The sequence below is a fragment of the Fundulus heteroclitus genome, chromosome 4 (genome assembly GCF_011125445.2).
Source record: "Fundulus heteroclitus isolate FHET01 chromosome 4, MU-UCD_Fhet_4.1, whole genome shotgun sequence".
Lineage (NCBI taxonomy): Eukaryota > Metazoa > Chordata > Actinopteri > Cyprinodontiformes > Fundulidae > Fundulus > Fundulus heteroclitus.
This window is the reverse complement of record NC_046364.1, coordinates 918,160-940,460: the sequence shown is the minus strand read 5'-3', so window position 1 is coordinate 940,460 and position 22,301 is coordinate 918,160. Positions and strand designations below refer to the sequence as shown.

Below are 22,301 nucleotides of genomic sequence, written 5' to 3'. Positions count from 1 at the left end.
TACTGTGAATAGAACCGGCACCACGGGGGAGCGATTTGGAAAATGAACTTTGACGAATCCTTTGAAAAGCTGAAGAAAAAGAGAAAACAAGAGTTAGTTTTCTTGTTTTAATTTTCTTATTGAAGTCGATGGACCTTGTTGGACCGGGAGTCTGTGGTTCTGGGGGTTCTGGTGGGGCTGAATGAGGAACTGATGCTGGGTTACTGTTTTTAAGGCTGGATGTTCAGGCTGTAGATGGGCGCGGTCCTAATGGGGGTCATCTACGCTGCGGTGGCGGCGCTGAACATGCGACACGCAGCAGCGCATTAACGCCATGTTCCATAAAACACTTCTGCATCCAGACATGTTGGCAAATATAATTTCAAACATAATGTCCGAGTCCTCTGACATAAAAATCCACGGCTCGGTGGCGCCCCCTTGTGGACAGCCGTCACATCCTGGATATTAAGAGTATTTAACATTAAGGTAGAACATTATTGTAACGTTTGCTCGCCTCCTGGCTGGGAAGAGCTGCGCTTGACAGAGGAAAGTCCTGATTCTTCTAACTCTTCGCCTCCTCGGCTTCAGGGGCGTTTGGGTCAGATCATGTGACCAGAGGCGAGTTGCTGATTGGACAGAATACAGACATGATAAAATCCCCTCCTGCTGGTCCATGAAGCTGCATGGGAGGTTCATGGGAAATACTCAGAGTGGCTCAGCTTTGACCGAGGAGCTCGTGTTCGCTCCTCATGAGGCGTTGTCCTAATGCAGGCGGCGCAGCAGCAGCTCACAGGTCTTCATACAGCAGCACGCCGTTGAAGACGGTGAGCGGCTCTACGGAGTGGGGCAAGCGGCCCCTCACCAGGTCGATGCACACCGTGTCTCCTCGCTGCAGAGGCAGCACGATGCTGAAGACGGCCAGAGAGCCCGAGCTGATTTTAGAGTCCGCCACAGGCTTGGCCTCCAGGCCCTCGGGCTGGTAGCCTCCAGAGTCCGCCCGGGTCATGCTGTAGTTGGACTTGGCCAGGACCGCCTCGATCTTTTCGTTCTTATGTCCCGTCAGGACGGCGCTGAAGTAGTAGTGTCCGTCTACGGGGGCGGTGAAAATACCTGAGGAGGGCAGATTCTCAGTCAGAGCTCAGACCTTCACGCAGGCTGCCGGTCGGACTCAGGTGAGCCGCTCACCTGTCGCCGCGTTGTAGAAGTTGCCCTGGTTGACGAAGACTTTGTTGAAGACGACGGTTCCGGCGGTGTCTTTGGCGGCAGTGAGGCCAGCAGAGAACGACAGCCGGGGTCTGTGGGCATCGACTCCAGGAAGACCTGCAGACGTCCAGAGACAAGCAGAGACACACGATGAAGGCGGTCTGCACACCTGGGACGCTTCACAGAGTCCAAGAGAACGTACCTGGTTCCCCCTTTGGTCCTGAAAAAGAAAACGGGAAAACGCCGTCAGAAAAGGTCTGAGAGATTTTAAGCTGTTATTCAAAGAATCAGAAGAACATTCATCATTTTTAGTCCTTCTGGGCCAAAATGTTCTGAAACTCAAAGGATCCAAACATCTTCTTCAGAACCTTTGCTCAGCGTCTCATGGGTTCTCCAATCGGTTCTAGGAAGCTGCAGGAACCCGACTGCTGAGGGGGCGCGGGGCCGGGGCCGGAGTGGAGCAGCCATCCGGGGCCCGGGGCCTCCAGCCGGCTGGTCACCGTACGCCTGGCCCACGGGTCGGTACCGACCCGCCTTCAGTGCCCAGAGTTTAGAGACGTCTGGACAGACTCAGCAGAAACAAGCCTTTCCTACCTGGAGGCCCTCGGGAGCCGGTGTCTCCTTTTCGTCCAGGAGGTCCGGGGGGGCCCCGGGTCCCCGGGGGCCCGGAGAGGCCCTTCTCTCCTGGAGGTCCTGGAAGGCCTGAGAGATGATGATGCATAAATGAACCGAAAGGTGGAAATAATGCAACGTCTCCAGGAACTGAATCAGAAACATTTTCAGTGTTTCTAAATCTGGCTGTTTGAGAAAAAGTATAAAAGTTATATGTTTTATAATTTAAGATGATGAATGTTATGTTCTACCAAAGGACTCGTTTGTTGCCTAAAAATTATAATATAGAAGGTAACAAGGAATAAAACCAAAGTTACTTTTTCTACTGTTGTAACCAGCCTGTATGGCAAACTCTAAAAAAGAGAAGTTAAATATCTGGGAGGCTATGGCAAGCCGATTTATCATACAGTAGCAAATGCTAAATAGTGCACTATTTAGTGAACATAGTTATAGAACATTGTGTGCATTGTGGCTATGTAAAACGTGCACTCAATATTGTCTTGACACATGTAAACATGAGCACGTTATAGTATATTCGAGATCTCGATCTACCAAAACGCACCCACGAATAATTAAAACGTGTGCTCGAATAAGTTTTATTAATTTGAGGACTCAATTAAAAGAAAACGTGCTCACAAATTATCACGACCTGAAAAAAATATCACTTAAAGTGAACTCTCCCGGGCTCCGTATAAAAGTGACTGATGAAATGAAACATCTAATGTTAAAACAAATTAACTTTTAAGAGGTGTAGATATCTTTAAACTTGAACGCAAAGTTATGACATATCATTTTGCATAGAAGGAAGGTTATTTTTTTATTTTAGGTTAATAAAAGCAACATTTTAATTAAAACCTGGGACACCCTATGATAGTCTGCAGGCTTTTCTAACATATTTGGACATATGGATATTTGATGTAATCAGTCATGTGATAAAAAAATAATGAAATCACTTTAGACTTCTCTCCAAAATGAAAAGAAAATGCAACGGGCAGCAGAAGCTGCTTCTTTCTGCTTTGGAAAACGACCTAAATCCTGTTTTTATAGAGTTGCTCAGACTACAGAAGATCCGGTGTTCATTGAAGCATCCCTAAAGGTCCCCTCCCTACAGACCCGTCTCCACTGCCCCCCCCAGCAACAGTCAGCTCTGCATGACCAGACTTTGGCCCTTAAAGGTTGGAGGGACCTGCAGCTGCGACCTGTCGCCAGTCATGAGTGAAAATGTGTCATTTAATTATTTGACACCATCAATGTCACCCTGACCTGCGCTTGTCACTGGCCTGTAATTAATTCAATTAAGCTCCACCAGAGCATCCAGCAGAGGGCAGCACCTGGCTGAAGACCGTAATACTCACCGATGGTTCAACGGTCAACATTAGGACATTTGCTTTGGAAAAAAACTCGATTAAAATGTAATTAAAATGGCTTTTTAAGTTAAATCTTGGCGAGTCGGAGCGTCGCTGAGGCAGACAGGAGGACAACTGGAGCATCTGACCCAAACCCCAGCAGGACAAATGGGAGGAAGGAGCTCACCGATCTGATCAGAGAAGCTCTGCTGCTTCTTCAGGACTTGGTTCAGGCTGGAGTTCAGGTTCTTCATCCTGCTGTGGACGTCGTCCTGTCCCCTCTGAATGATGTCCAGGATCCCTCCATGTTGGACGACGGACTGGTTCAGCCCAGAAACAGAGGTCCACAAACCCGACACCTGATGATTCAGGCCTGCAGTGAAACACAGAAAGTTAGTTGTCATCATGCTCAGAGTCATCATCAGGACGTGAATGTCTCCTGCTTTGCTCCAAACGGGGGGACCGTGGTGTCAGCTCTGCTCCCAGCTGTCCCACCCAGAGCCTCGGCGGAGCAGGACGGAGAGCTGCAGAGACCAAAACAGTCTCTCTTCTGCCACAGTGAACAGCGCTGGACAGGCTGCAGGGAAACACTAATTTCTCACATCCAGGATGATCCCGCTGTCGCTGCCTCGTTTCATCCTTCGTCCCCATTTGATCCAAAGAGCAGAACCATTTATTTCACACCAGTTAATCATCAGATGGACGGGTTCTGGTGGCCTTAAGCGTTTCTTCCTGCTGGTAGAACCTGGCTGAGGTTCTGACTGAGCAGAACGTCACACCTGGACGCGTTAAAGCAACTCTGTGAATTAGTTCTGCTGTTCAGCCCTGAAATGATTCCTGGCACCAGGAAGTCCAGGACTTCAGGGTTTCTGCACCAGCTTCTCCATCCCTGAGGAGATCTTTGCTTTTCATGGCTTAATATTAGATCAAAGTCTCACTCACCGTCTTTCACCTTCTGGATGGAGTCAGAGACGCCGTCCAGCCGGCCACAGACGCCCTCCAGCTTCGACAGTCTCTTCTCCAGTCCGTCTCCGGACCTCCTGCAGTCTCCCATCTCCACCACCACCATGTTCTCGAAGCGCCGGACGTCCCGGTCCATCCTCTCCAGTGTCTCCTGGCTCTCCTGGACGTGTTCGGTCACTTCCTGCTGCATTTTGTCCAGCTCAGAGATGATCTTGTCCTTGGTGTTTCCTGCCAGAGTTCAGAGACGGAGAGACATGAAGCAGGCGTGGACGCCCTCGCAGGACGAGAGCGGACGGCCGGCGCTGCCCAGCTCACCCAGGTCGGTTATGACGCTGCCGTGTTTCTGCACGGTGTGTTCCAGACCGCTCAGGGTGTCGTTGATGGAGCTGAAGGTGAAGATGATCTCTGTGAGCTCGCCCTGCAGGGCCTTCAGCTGGTCGCTGTTAAAGGAGCCTCCAATCACGCTGTGGCCGTCTAAAGGCTTCTCTGCATCCAAGCTGGGTCCAAATCCACCGGTACCAGAGACACCGGTACCAGAGACACCGGTACCAGAGACACCGGTACCAGGGACACCAGGGACACCAGAGACACCGGTACCAGGGATACCGGTACCAGAGACACCGGTACTGCTGGAACCATCACCTGCTGGGCACAGAGACCTCCCCTCAGGTTCAAACAGATAGCAGCTATTAAATACTTTATAGCAGATTAAACTAAAATTCAGATAAAATTGATTTATCTTTAGCACCAATTAACACATCAAATCATCATCAAGGCTCTTTCCAAAGTCAGACTCCATCAGATCCTCCAGGTTGGTGAGAAAGTTTCCTCTCTAAGGAAACCCAGCAGGTTGCATCAAGTCTCTCCAAGCAGCATTCACTCCTCCTGAAAGAGCGTAGAGCCACAGTGGACAGTCGTCTGCATTGTTGATGGCTTTGCAGCAATCCCTCATACTGAGCATGCATGAAGCGACAGTGGAGAGGAAAACTCCCCTTTAACAGGGAGGAGAACCTCCAGCAGAACCAGAACCAGGCTCAGTGTGTCTGTGGTGTAGCGGGTCCTAAAACCTGGATCAGACAGGCTACATCACTGCCTGAGTTTAAATCTCTCCTTAAAACTCGTTTCTTTGCCACCATGTGAGAAGTTGATGTTAGCTTCTGCTAATTAATCTTTTATTACATGGCCACTAATGTATATACATCCTTTGTTAATTTAAAGCTGGACTGGAAGTCCATGACTGGATGCAACCTGCAGGGTTTCCTTAGAGAGGAACTCTGAACGGACCTGGCTGGAGGATCTAACCGGACTGACTTTGAACTGAGCTTCTGTGAATCGGTGCTTTAGAGACAAACTGAACTAAATTATGAAAGGAGGTGGATCTGACCTGTGAATGTGTCAGAACCCGTCCTGCATCGCTCAGAGCACCTTTTAACCTCGTCTCGCAGTAAATGAACGTCATCTTGCAGGAACGAGCAGACCCGGTTGCAGCCGCCGCCTTCTGAGTCCAGTCGGGTCTGGATTGAGCTGATGTGGTTCTGCATGTTCTGCAGAGCCTCCTGGATGTTGCTCAGGTCGCGGGTCTGATTCTTCAACCTTCGCAGCTCCTCCTCCACCTTCCCACACACCTCACAGTCCTGCCCCAGCATCTCCACCTCCATGATGATCCGGTTGAAGTTCTCCCCGTTGTCCCCGGTCAGAGACTTGATGGCCCGGACATCGTGGCTCAGGTCCAGAACCTGGACAGTCATCAGCGCGTTATCCTCCAGTCATCATCAGCCAGTCCTATTTCAGCATTTTATTTAAAATGTCATCAAAATAGAATGAAATAATGATCCGGTACCAGAACATCAGCGGTGGACTTTCAGCTGAAGCCACGTATTTACACACGCTGCATGAAACACATTTATTTCCTGCGCCTGATCAGACCAAACCTGTCCTGGTTCAGCCCAGTTAGGATTAACAACATCATTACTTTAACAACATCATTACTTTTAACTAAATCTGCTTTGAACTTGTAGCTTTCCTGCATTTCCTTAGAAATGGGCAGAATTTCCCTTTAAGTTTGCGACGGCTGCTGAGGAGGAATAATTATTGCTTTTCATGATAAATTCCCCACTGATAGAAAGAAGTTACCATTAAACCTTTGGTGTTAAATATGAGGCTGAAGGCGGAGCCTCAGATGCTCAGGTAACCCGCCAAGGAGCACCCAGAGTTAAATGTGCCAACAAACTGGGCTTTAGAATTCTCTTTGGAGATATTTTGTCTTCACTGCATCAGAAGAAACCAAGAGGCATCCTGAGCTCACAGCGAACACCAGCCGACCGTTTAGCTGCAGACCTTTAGAGGATTTTATTTTCTATTTAAATTGATTCTAACTTTTTTGAGAAACTTTATAGCAGATATTCTGCTTGTTTCTTCAAAAAAGGAAATAGTAAAAACATTTCAGAGCGGCCCAGCTAGAGTCCTGACGTAGATTAGGGTGATGGCACGGAGGCCAAAGAGCCGAGGAAACATGAAGAAAGCTGCTCCACTGTTCCTGGAAGGAGCTCCCTGCTGTGATAAACAGCTCATTAAGAACAATAGAAATTATTTTAATAACATGTAAATAAAACTGATTTTCTGTTTCAAAATGAATCCTCCTTTATGGAAATAGACAACGAACAAACGTCGTGGTTCAATGAAAACGATCTGGATCCAAATCTGACGGGTATGAATAGTTTTGGGCTCGACCAATCCCAGGGGCCACAGCAAGGCTGCCATTTAACTCCTGAATCAGCCAATCAAAAGCTTACAGAGCCATGACATCATCATCACCTTGCTGTGTTCTCACTGTACGTCAACCTCTGATGTTAAAGAGAATAACAGAATAAAATATATTATTTATGTCAGTTTAATAAAAACTGATCTCTCTGGTTTTCTGGCATTTGGCCCCAGAAGGATTTTAAGGATTTTTTTTTTGTGACCTAAACAAAGTTTGATCTGAAACACACTGCAAAAAGGGAACTAAAAGTAAGTTAAAATGTCTTGAAATGAGTATATGTGTCCTTGATTTGAGCAGGTAAATAAGATAATCTGCCAATGGAATAAGTATTTTACCCCTAAAATAAGATAATTAGACATCCTGCACTTGAAATTAGACGATGGAGATGAGTTGTTCCTATTTTAAGTGCATTTACCTGCTCTAATCAAGGAAAAATATATTGATTTCAAGAAAAATTCACTTACTTTCAGTTCCCTTTTTGCAGTGCAGGAGAAGTGTAAGCTTTAGTCTGATCTCGGTCCTGGTTTGGTTCTGTAGAACCGGGTCTGGACTCACCCGGTCATGCAGCGAGTCTCCAGACACCGACAGGTCCTTCAGCCGAGTGTTAAAATGTCGCATCTGGCCCTCGTTGGCGACCACTCTCCACTCCAGAGACTTCTTGGTGGTCGTGTCCCTCCCTCCAGGTGATTCTCCTGCTCCTCCTGCTCCTTCTCCTCCTCCTCCTGCTCCTCCTCCTCCTCCTCCTGCTCCTCCTCCTCCTCCTCCTGCTCCTCCTCCTGCTCCTCCTCCTGCTCCTCCTCCTACTCCTCCTCCTGCTCCTCCCTCTGTCCCACCTCCTCCTCCACCCTCAGAGCCTCCACAGCGACACAGCTCCGCCCTGCGGCTCACCTCCACGGTGCTGTTCTCCAGCTCTGAGAGCCTCCTGCCGTGCTCCACCAGGTTTTTCTGCACCTGCTGCACCTCCAGCTCCACGTCTTCGATCCTGAAGGTCCAGTCGTCGAAGCGGTCGGAGAACACGGTCCGCAGGTCCTCCAGCTGGTTGTGGACGTAGTCCTTCAGGTCCGTTTCCAGGTCGGAGCAGATCTGCTCAGTTCGCTGGACGCTGCTGTTGATGTGAAGCTCTAGGTCCTTCAGCAGATCCCTCCGTCCTCCGTCTGTTACGCCGCCATCTCTGGTTCCTGCTCCACCAGCCGCACCTCCTTTAGATTCCCCTCCTGTTCCGCTGGGCTCCACACGGTTGAGCAGAACGTTGAGGTTCTCCGAGGCCGAGCTGATCTTGTTCTCAGCGTCAGTGACGCGGCTTTGGAGGTCAGCGATGGAGGTGCAGCATCTCTGGGAGCGCTGCACCTCCTGCTGGAGGCGTTCTACGTCCTGCCGGTGCCGAGCGTCTGCGGCGGTCAGCTGCTTCTCCAGAGCTCGGATCCTCTCCCGGTCCTCCTGCTGCTGGCGCCGCAGATCCTCCACGCCAGCCTGACGGCATCAGGACAGAGTTTAGTCTTTGTCCCGCTGTGGATGTCGGGACAGACGAACGGACACCTCTGCTTCTGCTCATCAGAGGACTCACCTGACAGGACGAGCAGGACAGCAGCACCCGGCTCTCCAACTCCTTCAGGATGTTCTCCTTCAGCGTGCTCAGCTTGTCTCCACTCAGCCCCCCCGCTGGAACCTCTCCCTCCAGCTCGTTCCCTTTGCCGTTAACCAGGTGGTTGTTGATGCTGACCAGAGTTTGATCATGGGCCTGTTGGAGACACGGAGACACGAACAGCAGCTGCAGTCAGGAGCTGCAGGTGGAACATCTGAGAAGATGAAGAGTGTTCCCACAGCCAATGTGGACCCCAAGGTTCTAGCCAAGGTTCTAGCCAAACCCTCTTTAACACGGATTGACCTGCTCAACCGCTCCACTTTCCATCCATCCACCCATCTGTCCATCCATCAGCCATTCAGTTCAATTAAATTTTATTCATACAGCACCAATTAACATCACATCATCAAGGTTCTTTCCAAAGTCAGCCTCCATCAGATCCTCCAGGTTGGTGAGAAAGTTTCCTCTCTAAGGAAACCCAGCAGGTTGCATCAAGTCTCTCCAAGCAGCATTCACTCCTCCTGAAAGAGCGTAGAGCCACAGTGGACAGTCGTCTGCATTGTTGATGGCTTTGCAGCAATCCCTCATACTGAGCATGCATGAAGCGACAGTGGAGAGGAAAACTCCCCTTTAACAGGGAGGAGAACCTCCAGCAGAACCAGAACCAGGCTCAGTGTGAACATCTGCCTCCACCCACTGGGGCTTAGAGAAGACAGAGCAGAGACACAGAAAGCTCAGAAGCTCACATTGACCCAGGAGTACTTTCTATGGTAGAGAAGACAGAGCAGAGACACAGAAAGCTCAGAAGCTCACATTGACCCAGGAGTACTTTCTATGTTAGAGAAGACAGAGCAGAGACACAGAAAGCTCAGAAGCTCACATTGACCCAGGAGTACTTTCTATGTTAGATGGTAATAGAGGATGATCTGCCTCCCCTGATGATGTCACAGCTAACAGAACACCAGACCAGGTGTACCTTCTATGAAGAGAAAATGACAGAGAACAAAAAGTTAAAAGCTGAAATAACAACAAACAATGCAGATTGGAGAGCAGTAGGAGAACTCAGCAGAGTGAGAGAAATAGACCCTGATGTCCTCCAGCAGCCTAAGCCTATAGCAGCATAACTATAGAGGTAGCTCAGGATAACATGAGCCACTCTGACTAGAAGTTTATCATCTGTATCCATAAACGCTGTGATTCTTTTTATGATCAGTGATCAGATCTCTGAATCATAGAACTCTGTATTTTAAAGTGTTTTTTCTAACTGGGAAGCAGAGTTTATACAGTTAGCCCATAAATATTTGATTCTTTTGTTTTACAGTTACCTTTAATTTGCCCTATAGCATTAAGTCGTGTCAAAGTTTTTGGAGTCCAGCTTGGGGCCCGACTTGAATCTGATTCTGTGGAGCGATTCATTCAGAACCAGGATCCAACTGTAACTGATACTGGACCTGCCCGTACGACTGGATTAAACTATATATCTAGAATACATTTCTGTACATTAATTAAATGGTCCTTTTTTAAAATAGCATAGAAAAAACATTCTAATTAATATTTGAACTGAATATAGTTGAAATAAGTTGATGGTGATCAAAATATTAGTGAAAACATGCAAAAAGCTGCTCAGTAACTATTGGGTATTGCTGGGACACCAATAAAAACTTTTCCAATGATTATTGAGAAGGACATAAATCATTTTTTAAGTAATTTTCAATAAAATGCTAATTTGTGTTTTCATAGGAATACTTGACTCACAGTCTTTTATCTTTTCAGATATTTTAACTTTGGGCTTACCTGCCAATGAGACTAAGCTAGTATTCAGTCATCTTTACAAACCGCGGCAGCAGCTTGTAAAGAAGCTGAAGCTAATTAATAAGACAACTAAGACCAAAACGAGCTACAGAACGCGGTGGAAGCATCAACGTCAATCTGCCAGAAGAGACATTTTAGAAACATTTTAGAAAGGTGTGGATTTCTGTAAAGCGATCAAATTCAGGCAAATATTGCTGCAGAACTTCAGTTGTCCTCCTCCGGCGGACTCACCTTGGTGCGGTTGTCCAGCTGGTCCAGCTTGGTCTGAATGCTGTGGATCGTCTCCTTTATCTCCGGCGGAGCTGCATCTGCCGGGTTCTTTCCTGGTTTGACCGGTTCGTGTTGGAAGTGTTCGTTCATGGTGGACTGGAAGCCCTGCAGCTGCTCCGTCAGCCTTTGGATCTTTTCCTCCATCCTCCGCATTTCCTCACGGTCCTGTCGTCCTGGAAAGGAAGGAACAGCCAAGGTTCTGGGTTAGTGGTTCACCTTAGACAGGTCTACAGACAAACAGGGGAAATCTAACTCAAACAGCTTAATTACTGAAGAACAGCATCATCAAGAGGAGAAAGGGAGTGAAACTCTTACTTATAAAGGTCAGAGGTTTTATAAAACACTATTTTAGACTTCAGTCCTCATGAATAATACAAAAATACAGCTTGATGCAGATTTTTAACTCCTTACATGTAAAACCAATTCAGGTTTCTTCCTCAGTTTTCTTAAAGCTGCAGTTAATAACTTTTGTATAAATGGATTTTTACATATTTGAAATTTACAAACCATAAACATTATATATATAGACACCTCATTATGAGCTGACGTGCATCCTGTATCGCCGCCATCTTGGATGGGTCTCTCCTACTTAAAGCTGGCATAGCAGCCGAAGGGAGTAAACGCAGAGGGAGCAACTTTGCCCGTATTTTCTGCAGCTTATGATCAAAATACCATACCAGGGGAGTGCTGGCCTAGTGGTTAGAGCAGCGCGCTTCCCCTCAGAGAAGGATGAAGTACCCGGTTCGATCCCCACTGCCGGCACTCTGGGTCCCTGAGCAAGACCCTTAACCCCAGATTGCTCCCCGGGCGCCTCACATGGCAGCCCACTGCTCCCCAAGGTGATGGGTTAAAAGCAGAGAACACATTTCATTGCTTGTACTTGTGACAGTGCAATAACAATAAAATTGAATTCTATTCTATTCTAAAATAACCGACGATAACTACAGAAAGTAGATCACATGCTGCAGATCACCATTATGGGCTGAGATTGGTTCTGAAGATGAGTTTTTACTTGGTGAGAACAACGCAGAAACCCAACACATGGACCATAATGTTATGTTTAATATTTTTTTATCACCGTATTTCACTAACTAAGGCTGAATCATGTTGCTAGATTAAATACCCTGGAGTTACAGAGTACAAACACATGCAGGAAGCTGAGCTAAACGCTTCTTTTTAAAGGCTCTTAGCTTCTAGCCCTGGTAGCAAACAGGCTGTGAGACCCTGGAATGACCTGGAAAAATGTTAAAGAACATTTTTCCAGGCCTTTAAAGCTGTGAATGCACAGCAGCAGAAATATGAAGCCCAAAACAGAGTTTGACCCAAACAGGTCTCAGTAACCTTACCTCCATTCTGTCCGATTCCCGCAGCGCTTCCTGTCCCCGCTCCATTGGACACAGGACTTCCTGGTCCACCGGCTGGACCAATGGTGCAGTCCTGTCCGCTGTAACCGTGGCAGCACTTCCACTCCATCTCCGTCACGGTTTTGTAGGCCACTTTGTAGCGCGGCCTCATGTAGGTCCGGTAGCTGTGGAGACACCAAGCACGAAGACTGAGTGTGCCGGTTCTGAGCGGGTCGGTGGTAGAACCGGGTCGCTGATTACTCACACCACCACCCGGCTGCACTGCCCACTGCCCCAGTTGCATGGATGGTAGTCCGGCTTCACGTAGGTCTCCACCCCATCCTCCACCACGCAGCTCACCGTCTTCGTGAGAACGAACGCGCACCAGTTCCTTCATGACAGAAAAACACCAAACAGCTCAGAGCGGGGTTCTGACCGGGTCACACATGCGGTTCTGTTCACAGGACACAGTAGGTTATTCTGGTACCAAGGTTCCCCGTTATATGACTGCAGAAACAGCTGGTTCTGGTACCGCTGGTTCTGAGGCACCAAGTCAGGGGATCCTGACTTCAGACAAAATATTATTATCAAAGTGAAACTTGAAGAAAATCCAGAAAGCAAGCGGTCATTGCTGCTTGGTCCAGACGGGTTTCACTATGATCAGAACCACCGAGTGGGCCGAAGAACCACCTGTTGGATCAACCTCTATTTGTCCTGTAATGTAAATTATATAAATGTGTCTAAAAGGTGATGGTTCTGGATGAAGCCCGGTGCTGACCCACTACTGCTGTATGGCAGGTGTAACCAGAACAATAACGCTTTCTAACGGGTTTGGTCTGTGAAACCAGAACCAGAACCAGGTTCAGAGGGTCTGTTGTTTCAAGCAGCCACAATTTCTTTCATCTGACAAAAAATTTTTTAAGTTGACCGGAACCATTTTAAGATCCACAAAGGGTTCTGTATGAAACCTGTAGAAAAACACCCAGAACCTTTATTCTGAGTCTGACATTGAATTGGACCAAAGTTCTCCTGTTTAAAGTGCAGATAATCTGCATGAACTGGGCCTAAAGGTGCAACTTTAATGTTACTGTGCAGTTGTTGACATTTTCATGTGAACTTGTTTAGTTCTGTGATATTTGGCTTAACATCGGCTCAGTGCTGCCCCCTTAGGGTTGAATGCTGCCTATTGCAGTAGAATTTTCCTATTGGTTTAGAAGAAATCCTGAAAATTGTGTTCCTATACACCGTATGGCGATCTTATTTAGTTCCAGACACAACTATTATAATGATTCCAATTCTAATTATTATTATGATAATATAGCAGAAGTCAGAGCTCTGATTACATTTTTTATTTCTTTTTGGTGTCCTGTCTGATAGTGTGGCTTTAATAATTATCGTCTTAAAGCCAAAAACAGATTTATTTTCACCAGTAGAACCTTACTGCTTTCTCCATAGAGCTCTGATTGATTTATAAATGCAAGAAGCTTTATTAGATTTTATCCTGGGACCATTTCATGTTCAATAGACACAGAAACAAGAAGGTAGAAGAGAAAAAAGGAGAGAAACAGATTAAATGCTAAAAAGGAGAAAAGGTGAAAGAGAAAGAGGAGAGGAAAGAGAGAGAGCGATATAACATCCTCTGAGTCTGCTTCTACACCTGCAGAGAGAGATATAAAGAACAGCAGAACCAGCTGATAAAGAATTACAGGAACAACCAACACCTTGATACCATCACTGAAGAATATACAGGATTAATTAATACGACATGTAGAAAGTGACAGCTGAAGATAATAACAGATGTTTTCTGGATAGAAGTTAATCTGTCAGAACATTTAGAAATCTGCTCCTATCTGCTAATCAGGGCCGCGGTTCTGGGGACTTTATGTAACTGACAACATGAGATCGTCCCAGGGGGCTGATGGGACGGCTTCACCAGGTTAAATTCCCCACCTGCCAGTCAGCCTCCTCTGAAACGCCCCGGATGCAAAGACCGGAGTGGAGTCAGAACCCGTAGAGTCAGAACCCGTAGAGTCAGAACCCGTAGAGTCAGAACCCGTGGAGTCAGAACCCGTAGAGTCAGAACCCGTAGAGTCAGAACCTGAAACGGCGCAGTGGCAGAACGTGATTGGTCGACTCATGGCAGACTAACACCGGTGTTACAGAGTTTGGTGCAAACCACCAACCTACACGGTTGCTCCTGGTTCCCCTCTGTAACGCTGGGTCCAGTTCACCAATAACTGGGCGATCAGAACCGGCTCCCCATCATCATGTTCCAGCAGGTCAGCAGAACCTCTGAGAACCCCCCCCACGTTCTTCCAGCAGCCATGGCCTCCAGCAGCTTCAACGCTGCCATCGATCCAGGACCAGAGCAGCTCCAGCCGCTGCTGACGCACGCTGAGCACGCTGACGGAACCAGCTGACTGGTGAGGAGTTCTGATCCGACCCGGTTTAATCTCAGTGAGATGAGAGTCCGTCAGATGATTCACATGTTTTATGGTTCCCGGCGCACAGAGCGATGTTCCTTTATATCGACGTGGGACAAAAACTGGAAGTTTACGTCTGATTGAGCTTGTTTCCATGGTTTTTAGGCTAAACGAATTTAAACCATAAAAGTTCAACTCCTGAAAAAACGTCGGGTTTGATGCTCCTTGAGTTACATAGAAATGCATAAAGTTATATTTCAGTGGATTTGGGTGAGTTTTAGTACTTTGTGTTTTTTTTTATTGTCGACTGAAGACATTTTAAGACATTTTAAGCTCATCTCTGTAAATGCCAACTTGGCCGTTAAACATTGGTGGTTTGGGGCGTTCGGACGCTTCGTCCATGAGGCCCTGGATGCACCAGTGAAGTCAATCACATCCTGCTCTTTCAGGCGCTGGATGAGACACGAGTGATTCTCTGGGCTGATTCTTCCTGAATGTGTTACATACGGACACACCAGGTCAGAACAGAACCACGTCTGACTCCTGGATGAGACGCTCACTCCTCGGGTCATATACTGCCAGCCTGCCTTCTGGACTGTGAGTCCATAAATGTCCCGTTGGTTTAGTCTGGAGCCTGTCTCTGTCTGCCAGCATCCTCTTTTGTTGCTTCTTTGAACTCCTGCCACTTTCCATCTGATTCAGGGACTTGATGAATTACAGTTTGACCTCCAGCTCTCCATCCAGGAGTTCCTCATGATGCTCGTGTAGAAACTCTCTGCTCAGAGCATCAGCCACGTGCATTTCCTCTAGACTTGACACATCGGGCGTATTTGCATAATCTCATGATCATTCTTTGTAGCCTGGCTGGGAGCGGAGGAGTGATTTCATGTCCAGCGGATCGTGATCACTCTCCACACAGATACTGATGCTGAACATGCAATCCTTTCTTTCTCAGTGTGATGGTGGCGTTTCTGACAGCCTGTCAAAGCTCTGGAGCCGTCGGCCATGGTTGCCCTCTCAGAGTAGCTCCAGACCCTCAGAGCACCAGCTGATAAAGCAACCGGCTGACTGACGTCTGAGTACTTCAGTACTGCTGCTTGACTGATGAGAGCTTTTAGTTTATCAAAGCTGTGCTGTTGCTCTGACCCTCAGTGCCATTCCACATCTCCTCCTTAAAGGAGCCCTTAGGTCTGAAAGGTTGGGGATAAATTTAGAGAGGCAGTGTTCTGTGAACCTCTGAAGAGCAGCGTTGTCTCTGCAGCCATGTTTTCTTTCTCTGACCTTTTCAGGGTCAGATTTGAGTCTTTCATTGAGCACATGTCCAGCGTAACGGATCTCTGTCGTCTTAAACTTGTTTCAGGTTGATGTTTCTCTGGCGGTCTGGCAGTCGTCTCAAAGATGATCATGCAGCTCGATGCTCTCTCCCCAAACCAGGATCATCTATTATGTTGCACCTCAGGAACACCTCAGCTGCTGATGAAACACCAAAAAGTGGTCTTTTAAACCTCTGAGTCCCAAACAGAGTGATAAATGTTTGCAGGTGAGAGCTTTCCTCGTCCATCTGGGTTTGCCAAGATCCATTTTGGGCATCCAACACAGAAATAATCTGACAGGAGACACTTCTTCAGTTGTGCACGGTAGATAATGTTCTCTCTTCATGGCTTTATTCAGATGCTGTGGGTCGATGCAGATCCTCACTTTGTTGGGTTTTGTTCCTGTAATGGTTCTCTTCACCCATTCTGTTTGGTTATCACACCCAAGTTCTCCGTTGCTTTCAGTTCTGCTGCAGTTTTGTCTCCTGGCATGAACTGCTGGAGCGACGTCTGAATGTGGGATACTCCCGGTATGCAGCCTAATCCCGACAATAAATCCTCATATTCACTCAGAATGTCACTCTGTATTTCAAGGAAATGTAATCTCCTGACAAGTTTTTCCATTTTTTCACTGGACCCTCCTCCTAGAATTGCAGGTACATTGATTTTAACGACCTCAAAGTCCTACATTTTCTCTTTATACTGACATAATTTTGCCTTTTGCTGTATTGTTGTGCCTTTATAGGCAACAGGCTCAACTTTCTGAGCTCTTTCATGGAGACAATATTGCAATCAGCTCCAGTTTCCAGCCGGACATTCAAAACTTGCTTATTGATGATCAGATCTTCTTGCCACTTTTCTCCCTTTGCATCAACCATGTTGGTTTGTGGCACTAATTGGTTTCTTTGGTTGTTTGAATAGAGCCAATGAAGAATTCCTGCTCTTCAGCTTCTGTCTTATTTATATGTAGCCCTTTAGATTGCTGTAAACTTGTGTGATTTTAATATTTTTCCATAATTCAATTTATTTATATAGCGCCAATTCACATCACATCATCTCAAGGTTCTTTCCAAAGTCAGACTCTATCAGATCCTCCAGGTTGGTGAGAAAGTTTCCTCTCTAAGGAAACCCAGCAGGTTGCATCAAGTCTCTCCAAGCAGCATTCACTCCTCCTGAAAGAGCGTAGAGCCACAGTGGACAGTCGTCTGCATTGTTGATGGCTTTGCAGCAATCCCTCATACTGAGCATGCATGAAGCGACAGTGGAGAGGAAAACTCCCCTTTAACAGGGAGGAGAACCTCCAGCAGAACCAGAACCAGGCTCAGTGTGAACGCTCATCTGCCTCCACCCACTGGGGCTTAGAGAAGACAGAGCAGAGACACAGAAAGCTCAGAAGCTCACATTGACCCAGGAGTACTTTCTATGTTAGATGGTAATAGAGGATGATCTGCCTCCCCTGATGATGTCACAGCTAACAGAACACCAGACCAGGTGTACCTTCTATGAAGAGAAAATGACAGAGAACAAAAAGTTAAAAGCTGAAATAACAACAAACAATGCAGATTGGAGAGCAGTAGGAGAACTCAGCAGAGAGTGAGAAATAGACCCTGATGTCCTCCAGCAGCCTAAGCCTATAGCAGCATAACTATAGAGGTAGCTCAGGGTAACATGAGCCACTCTGACTAGAAGCTTTGTCACAAAGGAAAGTTTTAAGATTAGTCTTAAAAGTAGACGGGGTGTCTGCCTCACGGACCAAAACTGGGAGTTGGTTCCACAGGAGAGGAGCCTGATAGCTAAAGGATCTGCCTCCCATTCTACTTTTAGAGACTCTAGGAACCACCAGCAGACCTGCAGTCTGAGAGCGAAGTGCTCTGTTAGGAACATACGGGGTAATCAGAGCTCTGATATATGATGGAGCTTGATTATTAAGGGCTTTATACGTTAGAAGGAGAATTTTAAATTCTATTCTTGATTTAACAGGAAGCCAATGAAGGGAAGCTAAAATTGGAGAAATATGATCCCTCTGGTTGATTTTCATCAGAACTCTTGCTGCAGCATTTTGGATCAGCTGAAGGCTTTGAACTGCATTTTGTGGACTTCCTGATAGTAAAGAATTACAATAGTCCAGCCTTGAAGTAACAAATGCATGGACCAGTTTTTCAGCATCACTCCTGGACAGAATGTTTCTAATTTTGGCGATATTCCTGAGGTGAAAAAAGGAAACTCTGGAAACCTGTTTAATATGGGATTTAAATGACATGTCTTGGTCAAAAATAACACCAAGATTTTTTACTTTATTACCAGAGGCCAGGTTAATGCCACCCAGATTAAGTGATTGGTTAAGAAGTTTATTTTTTGAGGACTCTGGCCCAAAGTTAATGCCATCCAGATTAATGAGTAACACTTGTTGGTAGGCAGGACATCTCCTTGGCTCATGCCTGAAGTCACAGCTTGTGCCGTTTCCTTCATTCCTCATTATTGCACTCTGTGCCATTACTCCGTCGTCTCTGTTGATCATAATTTTCTTGGTGACGTTATTAACAGAACTTAAACCTCATCATGTAGACTTTAAAGCTGACTTAGACTGAACTCACTGGCTCTTCAAAGGTGTATCCCCTCATCCAGAGAGAAGTCAGGTTCTGTTACAGTTTGCGGACTCTTGGACAAAGAACTTAATGTTTGGAGACATTTCCTCGGCTCTGATGATACTAAAACTAAAGTTTTTTTGACATAATCACCACAGTTACACTTGAAGAAAAAGGGAGACGCGTGCAAACCTGAGAAAACCATTCCAGATATAAAGTACGGAGGTGGCAGCGTCATGCTGTGGAGCTGTTCTACTGAGGCAGGTTTGCTTCATAAAAACAAAAGCATCATTAAACACAAGTGGGTCTCCCAAATGGACAACGTCCCTCAGTGTAACGCCAAATTAATCACATGTAGTGTGAGGACAACTGATTTCTGCCCCTTTAGGTCCAGTCATGTTCTGCAGGTCTGCAGGAGAAGGTCCAAACTCTTGGTTCCTGTCAGTTAATGTGTTTAAAGTCACATGAACCTCTCCGCTGACGTCATCAGCTCCGTGATGAATGCGTCTCTGTGTGAACGTGTTTAGATCGATTGTGTTAAAGAATTTGCTCCACGCTGCTGCTGCGAGCAGCCGTCTCTGTTTCTGTGAGGACGTCGGTGGACCGCTGCTGACCAGCTCTCTGTTCTGGGCCAGACAACAGAACCCAGCAGTAAACATCAGTTCATTTCTGTTAAACACATCAAGATTTCATTTCTGAGGAACAAATAAGGACACCCCACTTCTACTGAGTGGCTAAAATCCCCCAGGTGTGTCCCATCAGGTGAGCGTAATGAGAACATCATTACTCAGCATTTAGCTGTTTTAAAGGTGGGAAAGGATGCGCCCAGGTGTCGTTTAATGTTTGCAGACTGTTGAGTTTAAAGTGTAGGAGGCGGTTCTGAGCGTATCGGATCCGCCGCTGGGAGAGAAAGAGGCAATGAACTGGGGGTTCCTGAATCTCCAGATGATGACGCAATGGGGGATTTTAAAACGTGTCCAGCAATAATTTCCGCTGCTGATGTTCTAAACAAAAGCAGACAGGAACTCCCAGAAAGCAGAGAGTCTGTGGACCAACGGAACCGCTGGCAGATCTGAGCCCAAACCAGGTTCTGGAGGGACTCCGCCTGTTTCTGCTCTAGACGTTGCTTCCTGACACCAATAGCTTTTACAGTCCGGGTGGGACAGATTATACGTTTTTACCACAAAACATTAAAAAATCATGTTCCTGCTGTAAATTACAGAAGAATAAACGACCTTTCTGTCGTTTAACAGATTTATTTCACAGTTAGTCACAGTTTATGGTGCAGAAGTTGAGTCAGAGAGTTTGACTAAAACGGTTTGAGTCATGCTGACAGTAAAGAAGTCTGAAAGCATCCAAACACGCTCGTCTGCCCGGCGCTCACAGCGTTTAAAACGAAACACCTGAAGAAATTCTGTCATCCGGGTCGTGGCAGCAGCACACAGGCTTAAATCGGAGGCAACCGGACCTTCGCTCGGTTCCTTCTGATGTTTCACCTCCTATCCAGAAGTCTTTGTCAGTTCTGGTGGCTCGCACTGAGCAACCTGCGGCTGGAGCCACCAGAGTTGACAAAATATTTAATTAAATAGTTTTATTGTTTTTCTGCGTGAAATCTTGGAGCCCGAGTGCTCCTCTGATCATTCGGGTTCAGCTTTCAGGAAGGAGGTGCTCCAGACATCACCAGGACCTTTGGGTCGACACCGGACTCTCTACATCTCAAAGATAACTTAGGAAGATTCTGCATTGTTGCAGGAGCAGCTTGAGGAGTTTAGAAAGACGAAGAAGGTTTGGGCATCACCTCTGCAGGCCCTGTGACCCGGTTCAGACAAAGAACAGAACACAAACCAGAGAGCCAGAGGGTCCAGACTGGATAAGGTTCATGTCCAAAAAGTCTGGGAGGCAGAGATCCGCTGAAGGTATCAACAGGTGAGGAGAGGACACATTAGGACAGGTGAGGTAGGTGAGGACAGGTTCATCTACTGGGAAGTTCGACAACAGATTAATGAAACGAGAAAAACTTCAGAATGGGAATGAACTGAAATTTAGCAAAGAGTCATTTCAGCCAGTTCAATTCAGTTTGCTTCAGTTCGGTTCAGTTCAGTTCTGTTCAGTTTGGTTCAGTTCAGTTCAGTTCTGTTCTGTTCAGTTTGGTTCAGTTCGGTTCGGTTCAGTTTTGTTCGGTTCAGTTTGCTTCAGTTCAGTTCAGTTCTGTTCGGTTCAGTTTGCTTCAGTTCAGTTCAGTTCAGTTCAGTTCTGTTCGGTTCAGTTTGCTTCAGTTCAGTTCTGTTCGGTTCAGTTTGCTTCAGTTCAGTTCAGTTCTGTTTAGTTCTGTTCGGTACAGTTTGCTTCAGGTCAGTTCGGTTCAGTTCAGATCTGTTCGGTTCGGTTCGGTTCGGTTCAGTTCAGTTCAGTTCACTTATTGATTTCAATGTACTTTACAAAAAAAGACCCAATTTAGATCCAGAAATATGAATCCAAACCAACCCAGTTTTATAAAAAAAACACGACCCAGGAAAAGACACTGGATCAGTATTTTATCCTGTGTATGTTCTGGACTTTTTTTCAGAACCGGAGGTCCAGTATAGCTCTCTGTCCACCAGCGCCATGTTGGTCCAAAGACAGCAGAACATGTTTGGCTCTGGGCTGGTTCTGAGCTTCTCTGTACTCACTGTTTACGCAGAGAAGAACTGAGAAAGCGGTTCCGTCCCAGTCCCAGCAGAACCATGGAATAATGTTTCAGGAATGAGTGACATCAGAAACACAAACCCAACCCAAACGACATCATTCCCTCAGATCAGCACCACCACTAGAACCTCCCTGCCCTCCGTCACAGAACCAGGTTCTGACTTCATAAAGCTGAAGGTTCTGCTCTACACACCAGAACAGCCAGGTCCAACACCTCACTGACCCCAGTTGTTCTGGACTTAAGCCCAATCCAAATCTGAACCCAACCCAAAACCAGAACCCGGACCTAAGAGACAACTCACAATCAGAACCCGGCCAGAACCCACAGCAGAAGCAGTTCTTAGAGTTTGACAGCTTCTATCAGAACATGCAGGTCCGGAGCACATGAGCAGATCCACTGCCAGACTGAAGCAGAGGAGGATTCGAACCAGCAACCCTCCTCCGTGTTTCAGCCAAACATCAGAAAGTTCTGGTTCTGGTGGCTTAATCAGCGGAACCATTCATCTTCATACAAATAAACAGATACACAGGTGCGCGCACGCGCTCGGTGATGTCATCATCCCTGTTTCACATCATCATCATCATCATCCTTTCCGTGCACGTGTCATCTTACCGATGTCTGCTGGCAGCGCGTGCTCCGTGCGCGTGCGTGTTCCCGCCGGTGTATAGGCTGTAGGAGGCCCGCATCGGGAACGTGCTGCGGGCGTGCTCGCAAATCAAGAGCACGAGCAAAAGCAACGGGAGCGCGCCCATCCCGATCAATACGGCACCGATGAAGATGATTGATCCCTGATCGGCGCGTGGTCAGCCGCTTAGATGGCGGGAAAATCTCTCATCTCCATGGAGACGGCAGAAAAGTTCCGAGAAGTCAGTCCCGCTGGTTCATGGTTCTGGTTCTGGTTCTGATCCAAACAGAGTCCAGATGCGTAGCCCGGACTGTCCTGATCCCGGTCCCGCCCGCCTCTAACCTGCCTTTGACCCGCTTTGGCCCGGTTCGGTGAGCTGCCGTAGGTCCATCAGAATCTGAGAAACAAAGAAGAAAAAGTTGCGACAGACTGAACCGAGACCAGCTGCTCCTCCTCTTCATCACTGACCCCGCCCCTGCCGGAGGAGAAACCGGAGCCGGGCGGCCGCAGCCACACCTGGACCGGCACCGGCACCGATACCAGAGAGCAGATTCGGTTCATTTAAAGGGTTTTATGTAGAGTCGGGTCTGATCTGGCGTCTTTTCAGTGTAACTAACTAATTATAACTGAAGCTTTTTTAGAAACAATTGATCTTTTTCATTTATTAATGACACAACACCTATAAATGGATCATAAATGACCCGCCACCCTGGTTCTGAAGCCAGACGTTCTGATCCATCAGCGGTCAGAGCTCTTATCAGGAGTATGTCTCACCTGGCGGGTTAACTGATCAGAACC

The 22,301-nt window shown here is 47.0% G+C and overlaps 1 protein-coding gene across 4 annotated transcripts; it reads right to left on the bottom strand.

Moving 5' to 3' along the window:
• Positions 1-324: 324 nt before the first annotated feature.
• On the bottom strand, positions 325-21,912 carry emilin1b (elastin microfibril interfacer 1b). 4 transcript variants are annotated; one of them, XM_036135798.1, is made up of 15 exons: positions 21,491-21,912; positions 12,137-12,262; positions 11,875-12,056; positions 10,490-10,701; positions 8,429-8,602; positions 7,420-8,334; positions 5,488-5,839; positions 4,725-4,748; positions 4,419-4,676; positions 4,083-4,331; positions 3,328-3,513; positions 1,777-1,884; positions 1,385-1,402; positions 1,165-1,299; positions 325-1,089 (listed from the first exon to the last, which is right to left on the bottom strand). In XM_036135798.1, the coding sequence occupies exons 1-15, from the start codon at positions 21,628-21,630 to the stop codon at positions 767-769; spliced, it is 3,402 nt and encodes a 1,133-aa protein (XP_035991691.1). In that variant the 5' UTR covers positions 21,631-21,912; the 3' UTR covers positions 325-766. The 4 variants fall into 4 exon arrangements, with proteins under 4 accessions (XP_035991691.1, XP_035991693.1, XP_035991692.1 ...); XM_036135800.1 differs by having other exon boundaries at positions 4,419-4,667; positions 4,731-4,748; XM_036135799.1 differs by having other exon boundaries at positions 4,725-4,745.
• Positions 21,913-22,301: the final 389 nt, after the last annotated feature.

Bases quoted from the DNA above. Each gene is read 5' to 3' on its own strand.
- emilin1b (XM_036135798.1), bottom strand. From the start codon at position 21,630: ATGGGCGCGCTCCCGTTGCTTTTGCTCGTGCTCTTGATTTGCGAGCAC. The intron at 12,263-21,490 runs GTAAGATGACAC...TCTGTCATGAAG, and splicing joins CGCGCTGCCAGCAGACATCG to GAACTGGTGCGCGTTCGTTC. The intron at 8,335-8,428 runs GTGAGTCCTCTG...TGATGCCGTCAG, and splicing joins TGTCCTGCTCGTCCTGTCAG to GCTGGCGTGGAGGATCTGCG.